The sequence below is a fragment of the Aptenodytes forsteri genome, unplaced genomic scaffold, assembly GCF_000699145.1.
Source record: "Aptenodytes forsteri isolate BGI_AS27 unplaced genomic scaffold, ASM69914v1 Scaffold290, whole genome shotgun sequence".
Classification (NCBI taxonomy): Eukaryota; Metazoa; Chordata; class Aves; order Sphenisciformes; family Spheniscidae; genus Aptenodytes; species Aptenodytes forsteri.
This window is the reverse complement of record NW_008795244.1, coordinates 650,399-662,580: the sequence shown is the minus strand read 5'-3', so window position 1 is coordinate 662,580 and position 12,182 is coordinate 650,399. Positions and strand designations below refer to the sequence as shown.

Sequence of the window (12,182 nt, the reverse complement as noted above, 5' to 3'; positions counted from 1 at the left end):
TTTGAGCATTCCCCTCCCCCCCCCCCAAAGACGCATCAGTGGCAGTGGAGAGTCCTCCCTGGGCTGGGCTGAGCACCCTGCCAGTGGTTTTGCACCTGTGCACAGCATCCCCTGCCAGATGTGGGGAGAAACCCCCACCAGATGTTTTCCCAGGAAGCAAAAGCATCTCTCACAGCAAAGCTGAAGGAGTGTGTGCTCCATGAGCCCCATGCACACTCGCCATCCTGAGCCTGCCCCAACCACACAGCCCTACAGCCCTTCGCTCCAACAACGGCCTCACCGCCTGCATGGGCATCTGTTTAAATTGAATTTGCATCTAAAAATATCTAAGCAGACGGGCAAATCAGTAGTTTGGGCAGAGATTAATCTGCTGAAACTCTCAGAGGAGTAATTTTCTTCTGATCACCGCTAACTGTCACTGTAAATTGCAAACACGTGGAGAACCGGCTTTATCTCTGCAGCACCACCGAGAAAATACCTTATTTGTTGGCCGCTGGATATACAAGGGAAACAGCTTAGATGTATTTGCTATTACAAGGCTTGATCCAAGGATGACAAATGCCTGTGATGCACTGACTTCCTTCCCGTCCTGGCACACTGGCATCAACTTCTCCCCAGCATCATTATATATTAATGTGGTTTATATCTCATTGACTTACGTGGAATCAGTATCCTTTTCTTTCTTGCGTATACCAAAGGCCTTCCTTGTACGTTTTTTCAATCCTGTGGATAGAAGGAATATAAATAAGAATGCAATATTGATATTATGCTTCAAACAAATCCTCCAAAATGTTCCTTACTCCCTTGTCAGCTGTAATTCATAAATAAGGTTAAAAAAGAAAGACCCAAACCCAAGAAACTGTCAGCAGGACTTCGCAGGTAGCGTGTACATTTGCTTATGCCTTTTATTTCTTCATTTAACACTTATTAACTTGATCTCAGCATGTGTGACTACATATTTCACAGTTAATATTTCTAAGCTTACTGTCTTAATTATACACTCCTTTGCCGTGCCACATGTGGGTACTAATGCACAGTAGGAAAACCCCTCTTCGGTGTAAAAAAAAAAGTTTAAACCATGAGGTTGGTTATTTTCTGTACTGATTCTTGATCGCACAGTGCTTAAAACCATGCCTGGTACCAACGATGCTGGAGCCGGCTGGGAAGCCCTGGGAGCCACAGAGCCCATCGGGGCAGTGGCCACTGCCACACCACTTTTAAAAACAGATGGAGGAGAGCAGGTTTCTGCGAGTTTCTCCCTCTTTTCCAGCCTAAGAGCTATCCAGGAGAGGGATTTTTAATAACCGCTTGCAGCAAGCACGCCAAGGAAGGTATTTGGAACATTTTAAGCTAGCACGTTTCACTTGGCTGGCTGGTTTTCATGCAGATGATTTTCTGCTGGCGGTGGCCTCCCAGCCCAACCACGGAGACCCAGCTGTGGCTGGAAGCTGCTCTCGCACTGGACACTGCAGGACATGCTTGTCGTGCAATCACTGCCCGCAGCACAATAGCTATTAATTTAGGTCAGGGTGTAATTTAGAGATCCTGGTGGCCGAAGCAGTCAATATAAACCATGGCCCTTGAGTCTAGAACAGCTATTTCTGGCTTCTTCCTTTTGGAGCTCCTAGTTTTGCTTTGGTCTGGAAGTTATCCAAACGTGGAGCACCATGGGTCAGACACAGCTGCAAGGATGCAGCAATGGTCTGGAGCAGCAAATGCAACAGCTCACGCTGATGCAACAAGCTGGCCTGCAGCAAACTGCCATATCGAGTGTTCAGGAACCACAGCAGGCCCTTGCTCAGCAGTGTCTCCTTCCCCAAAACCTCATGGAAAGCAGAGTCAAGCCATCGCCCAGCAAATAGGGACCATCACTAACCACAGCCCAGGGCCTGCCAGCGGGGATAGAGGGGAGGAAAGGCAGGTCTGGCAGCACCCGCGCTGCCCTGCTGCCTCCTCGCTGGGTGCTGAGCCAGCCCTGCAGGGAGCTCAGCCAAGAAGCCATGGGCACCTGCACTGAGCCCAGCTGTGCGGCAAGGAGACAGCTATGGTGTGAATTTACAGGAAAGATGAACACACTGCCATTAGGAGTCCCGTTAGCCGCATGCATGCCTACACAGCCCCGCTGCTGCAAGCCTTCTTCTCCCTGATGTGGTGTGCAATAACTTTCGAAGGTGCAGACAAGGCTCAGCAGCACAAACCAGGGTTGCCATGACTGGAGGACAACTCACACAACGTGCACCATACCAGAAGCACACAGCTATACTTGTGCTAAAACCTGCTTTCTTAAAAAAATACTATCTGGGATTCAATGAAAAAACCTCAAGCTTCTACCTTGAGTGATGTACTGAAGGAGCCAAATCTCCTGTAGCTCCCCTGAAATTGGCTCTGGACACCCCAGGAACACGAGAGCACTCGTTCCAGAAGCTGTGTGCCCCAGCACAGTTCATTCGATTGATGCTTTTCAGGGAGACTGGGTTTCTTTGGTCTGCCTCCTGCTTTGAATATGCCCTTGAATTGAAATTATTTTCCATTTTCCCAGGAACATCCTACTCTTCTGGGCATTGATTGAAGCATGCAACAAGCACACAAATGCTAGATTTCTGCAGCATGTAAGAAAAAAAATTGATGGCTTTATATTATATTATCAAAATACATGTGGGATGCTTCAGGCTTTTGACACCCTACGGCCAGGTGGTTTTTCAGGCCAACACTAGGACCAAGCCAGCCAGGGTAGGACCAGGAGAGGCTCCAGCAGGTCTCCTTAGCATTGCTCATGGAGCTTTTAGGTTGGACATTTCCCCCTGTGAAATGGGAAGCAAAGGGACTGCTCCTGAAAAATCACACCTGGTGTACTTCCCTTGTCTGCCCAAAGCAAGCATTACATGGTCAGGGATGAAGGAATCACTTATGGGATCCCATACACCCCCAGCCTATGGGATCCATATACCCCCAAGCTGCTAAGGGCAGCACAAGCAGCTGGGAGCGATGCTGAATCCTGCAGGCTCATCCTGCAACGTTGGGCAGACAGCTTGTTTTTACTACATCTTGCTTCCCTACAATTTCTTCAAGACTCAAGCGAGTTATTAATAACTGAGGAAGGTTTCCATTGATCTCACCCCCCAGAATAACTTCATCCTCCAAACTCAAAGTAGAACAGGGAGGGCCAAAAACCCCAGAAATGAGTTGTTGTTTAGTCTTATCTGAAGAAGCACCTGATTTGGCTAAATTTTGTAGTGAAGCCTTCTGCTCAGTTATATAATAGGCCCACCATCTGCTTAAAATGGTAATGATTGAGGGGAAAAAAGGATATTTAGGAAAGGCAGAACAAAAATGAAAGCCTCCTTTGGAGATGGTTGTTGAGAGCCAGTGGGAGCGGGTCCCCTTCCAAAGCCCACTACCCACACCAGGGCCAGGCACTGGCTGCCTGTGCCCTGATGATGACACCAGGGAGGTCTGTGGTTTGGTGGGAGACAACGCAGTGATTTTCCAGGACAGCCCTGCTTTTGGGTGGCTGCAGCTCAGAAGAGCTTGTGCATCCCTGTTAAAAAAAATACCCTGTCTGATGGCAGAGCTGGGGGTTGTGCACAGAAGGGCATTGCACGCTTTGGTCCTCAAGTCTCATTTCAGTCTGGGCAAGAGTCATCCTTATAGAAAGTAAAAATAATAAGACCTTGTTCATGGAGGGAACAATACAGGTTCAGGGAAACCTCACAGGACAAGACAGAATTACTACTGGAAGAGAAAAGGTGATGGTAAGTGGGAGAGAAAGCAGAGAAGAGGCAGTGAGGTGGCAGAAAGACGGGCATGAAAGAAGGAAATAGAGCATATCCGTATGGGGCACCAAGGGATGGCTCAGAGCAGGGAGGAGCCGAAATCACCGCTCAGGTGATGCTCTCTAAAGTAGCACCTAGCATGGAGATCAAATCCCACCTCTCCCCATCAAGGAGTGCCAGGTACTGGATCCAAACCACTCTCCAGTGGGAAGACCCAGAGAGCTGCATTGCCCCGTGATGCCAGTGCTGGGTGACACCAGCACGAAGGGCTGTATGTGTCACCCAAAGACACAGCCCACTCCTTCAGCTGTCCCCATCCTGTGCCCAGCACCTCCAGGGACACCCGGGCAAGACACCCAGCTGTTCATCGCCCCTCCAGACCCATCCATCCCCTTGCAGGTCTCCAGAGGCAAGGATTTCCTAAAGCCCTGAGGCACGCCACCTCACTGCACAGGTCATACGGGGCACGCTGGGAGCACGTCTCTTTTGACCCATACTAACTCTGCCCAGCAGTGCCACAGCCTTCAGCCACCAAAATCCCATCAGCTACAGGGCTACCAGAGGTGTTGGAAAACTGGGCATGAGGTCCCAGGCCACTGTAAGTGCCAGAGTGATAAAGATGGGTATGATGCGGTACCCAGCTAATGGCAGCACCAGAGGAGAAGGATTTAAATCCCTGCAACAATAGCCATCCTAGCCCTCTCCCCATCCATTCACCCCAGGGACTTCCTACTTTACTCACAGGAGGAACATTAATGCACTCAAGTATGTAACATGAATTACAGAAGTCCCTACCTACGTTCCCGAAGCCTTCTCCCTTTTGTCACATCCAAAATACAAGGAAAGACCCACCTCTGCAGGCTGCCCAGCACTGTGGGGCAGGCAGCACATCTCCCTCAATCTCAGTTTAAAACTGCGCTTTGAGTTGGACAAAGGTCAGGACAAAGCTCGAGCTTTACTGCCGGTTTCATAGCACCGGAGAAGGGGGGCAGGCATGAACTCTGCCTTCCCGCCAACATCTACTGCACTCCTCGCCGCTGTTTTAAAGATTAACAGCTGGTTTCATTCTGCACAGTTATTACGTGGCTAAAGCAGAGGTGGGCTGCCCCCTGTCTCCAAGCGGGAAAGGCCATGCATCTCACCAGCAGTTTAGTTCAGGCTCTGTGAAAGGGCACAGTAACGCCAGTACGACCCCCCACCACACCGAGCCATCACAAGCATGAGCTGGAGAAAACACCAGCAACGGCAGCACCAAATACCGCACCCGTGCATCCTGCTCAAGGACCAGCATGACATCCTTCTTCTGGAGGGGAGATCAGACTAAAATGTTTGCGGACAGGTGTATTTGACATCTCTGCTGTCTCCTTCAGCAGGTTTTCCTCAGTGAGCCTCATGCACGACAGCCCAGAGTCATACGTGTGCTATTACCTCTATGGCAGTGAGAATGCCTAGAACCGTATCAATGACCACAAACCCCACCTTGCCCACAGAGGACAAACATGGGGAAAGCCACCGGCCCCTCCAAGGTACAACTTCACATGCTGCAGTTAGTCCTCAAGCCAAATGGCTTTGAATGCTGTTACTCAAAGACTCAGAGTAGCCACAAGCCAAGGCTGAACTAAGTGTTGTGTGCCAGGGATCTCATTTCAAACACAAATGGCTCTCTGAATCGGGGGGCATTATTCACCTTTTATTTACTATTATCCTTTTTTTTCCTGGTATACCTAAGAATTGGCATCTGAGAAATACGAATTAGTATTTAACACTATGAAGCTTTCTGAACTTTATTTTTAAAAAACAACCAACATCTTATTTTCTATACTGAAGAAGACTTAACACCTCTACAAGAAAAATAACCCTGTTCTCCCAAACCCAGTCCCTCATCCTCCGTCCCCAGGCGGAGGGAGCAGCTGCTGCTTCTGGACCCCTGAATATCGAGGGGGGTTCCTGGAGGAAGAGCTACTCGCTTAGGAGGATGGGCCTCATAAAAACAACACACCTTTTGAAATGGAGAAGACATCAGTGAGACTACCTGGGCCTTAAATGCTCTTTTGTGATGACTAAAGAAAAAAAAAAAAAAGATTGAAATTAGTTCAACTTAGTCTGCATGAAGATAAATGTTATCTATTGCCATGCCAGAGACTCAAGACCAAAGTACCTGTGGGGAGGGGGGGGAGAAGGAAGAAAGGGGAGAAATAGGGGGGAATAAGAAATAATCACTATTAAGTTTATTTTTTCTTTGTTTTGGTTGTGTGGATTTTTTTTGCATGCAGCTTGGAGCTTGATTTGAGCAATCCCCTTTCCCCGCAAACCTGGGCACGCTCTTACTGAATTCCTTTACTGGGTCCGAAGACGTGGACACCTGCTGCTGTTTCATAGCCAAAGACTTTGTATTTGGTGTTGGCTTGCTTTACTAAAGAAATAATAATAATCCTCCCTTTGCTCAGCAAAACAAAACCGAAGGCAAGACAAAACTACTGAAATCATCTGAGTCATATCCAGAGGAAAAATTCAAACGGTAAATTAAAGTTTGAGAAGCAAGTGTGTAACCACATCAAGCCCCAGCTAAATAATCCGAACAGCAGCATCCCAAACACTCTTTGCAGGTCAGCTCAGAAGAAGTTTCCCCTGCTATGACACAGCAGCAGCCTGCACCTACCTCGGGCCCAGCTGCTGCACTGATGACATTTTACATGAAAATGGGCATGTTTCATCCATTGCAAAAAACAGGGATTCTCAACTGCCACGGCAGCAGAAAAGTCAAGTCTTAGTAACTGTGCTCTTTCAGTCCATGTTATTTTTGGTTTTGCCCACCTTATATGTAATTAAATTAGTATACATCTTCATAACATTTAAAATGCTTTACCTAAACCAACCTTTGCATTAAAGCTCATTACTAGCCTTTCAGCAGGCTTAATAATGCGGCGAGGAACTCAGCCCTCCACATACTGCCTCGATACAGTCATTAATATTTCAACCGCCTTCATTTACAAGTCTAATTGCCGACATTACTCTGTAGGAGAGGATGGACCATCAGAAGCAGCAGTCAGGCAGCGATGGCACCATTCGTGTCGGCAGCCTGAGGGGGCTCCTTCCGCAGCAACCTGGCCCTGCAGACCATGGCCAGGGGTTACAACACAAGTCCTTCATGAGACAAGGTCTTCTGCTGCTCCACCCTGCCTGCTGTGGTGTCACGGCAGGCAGCAGGCTCCAGCCACAAACCCATCACCATTAAAGGTCATCACAGGCAATTAATAACATACCGTTGCCTATGCTGTTACCTGCCTTCTTTCCTAATTTAAAATGCTGCATGTCAGCTATCTCTGTAGAGCAAGTTTTAGTAAAGAGTCACTTTTTAACCTATTTAAGCTCATATAATTTTGTCCTTGGGAAGGGCTTACACCAGTCTCCAGCCCAGGCAAGGCTGCGGGCTTCACCAGGCTCCCGGTACTGCGAATAGCTTTGCATTTGCTCTGCTGTGGTCTCCCTCTATTTTCCCCCTTGTTGAGGGTATTTATTTCTGGCATTAGCCTCCCATCCTCTGTGCAAAGTGACATAAATAATGCATGCTGGGTCTTTTTACCAAATGTCTGTCTTCTCAGTCAATAAATTACCCTTCTTATCCCCTTGAGGATAAAGGATATTTTAAAACTCCTCTCTATTTCAAGTTGACTGGTTGTTCATTTTTCCCCTCAATTCTCAAGGTTTCCTTTTCCTATAGCAGGGCTAAATTACACTATTTTACACTTTCTGACAACACACTCTCCAGCTCCCTGTCCCCAGCAAGCACTGTGGTTCACTGCTCTCCCCCAGCCTCTCCTATGGGTCTGCTGGGGCTGTCCTGCTCAAGCACTTTGCTCCACCAGCCAAGATGTACCATCCTTCACAGCACAGGGACATCCTCCAGGACCATAGCTCCCAGGAAGAGCACACAACAAAGATACTCCTACCAACTTAAAAAAAAAAAAACAAAAAAACAACCAAGCATTTCTTACATCTCAGCTCCTCTTGTATCAAAAAAAAAAAAAAAAAGAAATAACCCAGAACTTCTTTCCAAAGAGGAATCTGTCCTGAGGCCAGATCAGAGTGTTTTGCTTCAAATCAACTACAACCGCCACACATTCACACTTGGACCAAGCCCCAGTGAAGGAAGAAGGTGCCATGGCAGCGGCTCAGGGAGCAGGAACAGACCCTGGGCTTTAACAGCACCAGGTACAGTAGTGTCCCACCAATGGAAACCACCACCCTCCACTCGGGGAAGAGACCACCACCGGACCCTTGGAGATGGGGCCAAGGGACAGCTGTGCTTCCCAGCAAGAACACAAATCCCCAGTGTGATGCACATTTGACCTGTGAACAAGCCTTGGTTTCAAATCAGAAGGTTTACTTAGAACTGAAGATTTTTGATGACGATAATTTTGATTGATATTTGGCTGGTGGGGGTCCAGAAACCAGCTGGTCCCCAGGCTAAGGACTAGACTTAGTACTCTCCCCACACAAGCAAAGTCTACATTTTAACCAGTCAGGAAATTTATTTTTCTGAAAATTTGCTGGAAAACCCCTTAAAAAAGGCTGGGGGAGTCACCCGCTGGAGCTTACTTGCTTTGCTACCTCAAAATACATAAAAAGTAATCTTTATAACAAACAGTTGATGCCCCTTCTGAAGATGCGCAGTGCTGTATGCATGCTGGCTGCATGATCTCGCTGTACTTAATATTTCATCCCAGTAAACCAATAGTTTCCAGTGCAAACTGTCACTAAACCACTACATTTAGCTTTGCCGTGGGGGGCTAACAAAGCCATCTTTGATAATGAGCTAGCCAGGCATTAAAGGTCCTTACTATCTAACTATGTGAATTTACTCTACCCTGTTACACTTCCAAGTTATTGAAAAAAATTCTGGTTAGCAAAGTCCCACAGAGACGTATTACAATCTTCCACATGCTTACAACAGTTTCTCCCTGTTAGAAAGTGAAAAAATGAGGAAAAAGGGATGGTGGTCTCACTGCCACCTCTGTCACTCTCTGCTGGAGCAGAACACTGTTGGCTTCCTATGGCTTTCAGGAAAGGAGATACCTGAAAACAAAAGTAAGCAACAACAGTTGTGCGTTTTTTTCAAATAAAAATAAATGCTGATAAGTTTGGTCCTTATCAGAAATTTCAGTTGGAAGACATTGAAGGACTAACAGTGTTTGAGAGCCTAAAACAAGATCACAAATAAGTCTGAATAAAATAAAACATTGTAAGTTACGCTCTGGGATCATTTTCTCCTACAGTAGGAGTGGTTGCTCCTGGCTCAAGGTCCCAGGCTGTTGTGCCTTGTAAATAATACAGTTTTGAGATGTGGTACACACCATCTTTCACTGAGGGGTCCAGTGACGGTGCTTTTGGTTATCATCAAGGAGATCAAACGCTTTCTACAGAAAACAAGCCCCCCCGTCCCCCCCATCAAGCGGGAACATGCCAAGGAGGAGCAGAGAGGTGGCATCACACCTGGGCTCAGTCCCGCTCAGCTACTGCACCCAACGCTTCTGGAGCAACCCCAGAGCTGGCACACAGCTGATGGGAGAGCAATCAGGGCAGCTGAAAGGCTGGAGAAGGAGGAGATGGGCACCTGCCAGAGCTTTGTCTATTCAGCACAGCACCAAAACTGTGTCAGGAGCACCTGCATTGGGGTCCAAGCACCTGCCCCAGGAATGGAAATGTCATGATGAAGGGACCCACGCTCTGGACAGAGGTAATACAAGATCCTGTAACCGATTCAGAAATACAGTCACGTTTTCAACCTTGAGGGTAATTAAGTCTCCGATCAGGTTGCAGTGAACTCTGCCTAAGGAGTTTTTGAATTAACATTCAACACCTTTCTAAAAATACATATCCTATCTAGTAGCTGGAATGTGAAGAAGAACTTAGAGAAAGCCTTGTGGCCAAGTGGCCACCTCTGGGTTTGTGGCTGCTGACACACGTCCTGCCTGCCACGGAGCAGCAGCCCCCGTGCCAGGCTCTGCTCCTGCCCTGGAGCAGCAAGCATCCATCCCCGCATATCCAGAGGGGTTTGGGCTCCCAGGACCTTCATGTCTTCCCCCTTCCCTTTGGTCCGCACCTTTTTCCCCTTTGCAAACCGCCCAAACACTCATCACAGCAGTTGGAGTCAGGAGTTCAAAGGGCTGGGAAATGGCACAGCCCTTGAGCTGAAACCCCTGCTTGGCATGCACTCATTACAACGAGGGAGTGCGCACCAGCTTATTTAAATATACCCAAGATTAAACCTGTGTCTGGGCATTACACTGGCCCCTTTGCTTTGCAGGCACGATTCAGTTCAGATAACCTGTGCCTGCAGCCCGGGGTAAGACCCCAGCCTTTAACTGCAGCCCCAGCACATGGGAATACACCCTGAGCCATGGAAATGTATTTATATTCCATATAAACATAGGTCTGGGCTCTCCCCATGGCAAGATCCAGCGCAGAAATCAGCATCGCTGCAGCTGGGTGCAGCAAGCAGCCCAAACATTTCCATCTCATTGCACAGATGCTCAGCGGACCCGTGCCCAGCCCTCCTTCCAGGCAGTGGGGCTGCCCAGCTCAGAGCAAGCCCCAGCCCCGAAGCAAAGCTTGGGGAGCAGGCCAGCAGCTACAGGCTGTCCTTAAAATAAAGGGCCGCATCAGCAAGATGCATCACAACACACAGGACATCAATTCATTTTTCTTCTGCAATGGAACTGAGCATTTAAGGACTATTTAACATCAGAAGGATGCAAACTGTTGCTCATAGGTTATTCACCAACCTCAGTAAAGCAGCTGCAGGAATTGCTCACCGCCTGCTTTCCCCAGAGATTAGATTTTTAATATCAACTTTCAGAGACCCCAGGCGTGCGGCAACCGAGGGACGTGGGACACATACGTCTCCACCAATTTTGTCAGTAAATTAAATCTGGATACAGTTGTGGCTTTCATTCACAGCTGGCACACACACAAAAACACAGATGCATTTCTAAAGGTTGCTGTGCTATTTAAGAAGTTGTCCAGGACAGGCTCTCCCTCCCAAATGCCACTCAGATTTCTATTTTTAGGGGGTTTTGGTTTATTGGGAATGGGAGACGACGGTGCTTCCACATGCCTCCCCTAGCACCAAGCGGCTGCAGGAGGGCATTGGGCTTGTAGGTGGGGCAGTTTCCTGCAGGCAGCGCATCCAGGGGACACCCACGCCCATTATATCCCCCATGCTGGTATCTCCTCACCCTCCCTCCCAAAAAAAAGAAAAAAAAAAAAATCACACTGCAAACCTCTCCTTTTCTTTGCAAGGCTTTGCCCTTACATCTGCTCCTTGGCCGGAGCCACGGCCAACAGCAGGTCCCATCTCACAGCCCTGTTTTAAAAGGTATCTCCTTAAAATCCATTGCCTCCATGCACACTGCAGACTCCCAGCAATTACTTTGACAATTTTCTGTGAAAAACACACCAATTTTGCAGTCGTACTGTTTATGCAGAATGTAAGGTCTTATTAAAACCCACCAAAATCCTTGCCTAGGCATGACACTAAGAAACAGCCTTCCATCCACCCCATGACTTATTGATCAAGGCCACCCCGCTGCAGCTGACATCTGTGTGACCCTCCACAAACTCCCACTCCTGATTTCCCAGGTGGAGAAAAGGACACCCAGGCTGGCAGGGTGGGTTTGTCACCTGCATGACACAGAAGCCACTTCCCTGGGGACAAGGTACAACTCCAGGAAAGCTGCCAGGGAAAAGCATCACTCACTTTCAATTGGTCATCCAAAAAAAATTTGCAAAATTCACATTTGCGTATGATGAAGATTTACACCCAAAATAAAGCGTGACGAGACACTTCTTTCCAGTTCCTCTAACCGTCCTGTTCCTCCCACAGTCTGCTGTCAAATGAATACCTTGATTTCAAAGCAGTGATTAACCGTGGCAATAGTGTAACTAAAAATAAGAGCAGAAGACCTGACCCGAAGAAAGGCTTCATTTCCAGGCAGCGTTTGACAAAACTGACGGAGCTTCTTCCACCCATCTGTCTCCCTGCAGAGGAACCGTGCGGTGTGAAGGAGCTTGAGGTCCCCAGGTGAAAGGAGCCAGGTAAACATGAAGCATAAATGACCTTATTAATAATAACTTACACAGGCTTCTTTTGCATCTTTTGCACTAACGCCAAAACCAGGCCAAACCCCTGCAAAACTCCAATAAACCATATTAAAAATTAAGTCCTCCTTTGACATTTGGAAGGGCACCTTAAGAGGGACCCAAAAGTGCCCCAGATGAGCTCATCATCAGGCATATTTGCCAATGCCATCAGCTCCAAGCAAACCCCACCACTAACGAGGTGGCTACAGGACTGTTTTAGCAGCACTGCATTTATTAATTTATTCGCTGACAGCAAAATACTTGGGG

At 47.8% G+C, this 12,182-nt stretch overlaps 1 protein-coding gene across 1 annotated transcript in view; it reads right to left on the bottom strand.

The window, feature by feature from the left end:
• Nucleotides 1-1,477, bottom strand: part of SGIP1 (SH3 domain GRB2 like endophilin interacting protein 1) — a 41,500-nt gene extending 40,023 nt beyond the window's left edge. The window contains exons 1-2 of the mRNA XM_019471909.1: nucleotides 1,423-1,477; nucleotides 660-723 (exon numbers count right to left, since the gene is read on the bottom strand). Coding sequence (XP_019327454.1) covers nucleotides 660-723; nucleotides 1,423-1,477 — 119 coding nt within the window. The remainder of the gene's footprint in view (nucleotides 1-659; nucleotides 724-1,422) is intronic.
• Between the last annotated feature and the right edge of the window lie 10,705 nt (nucleotides 1,478-12,182).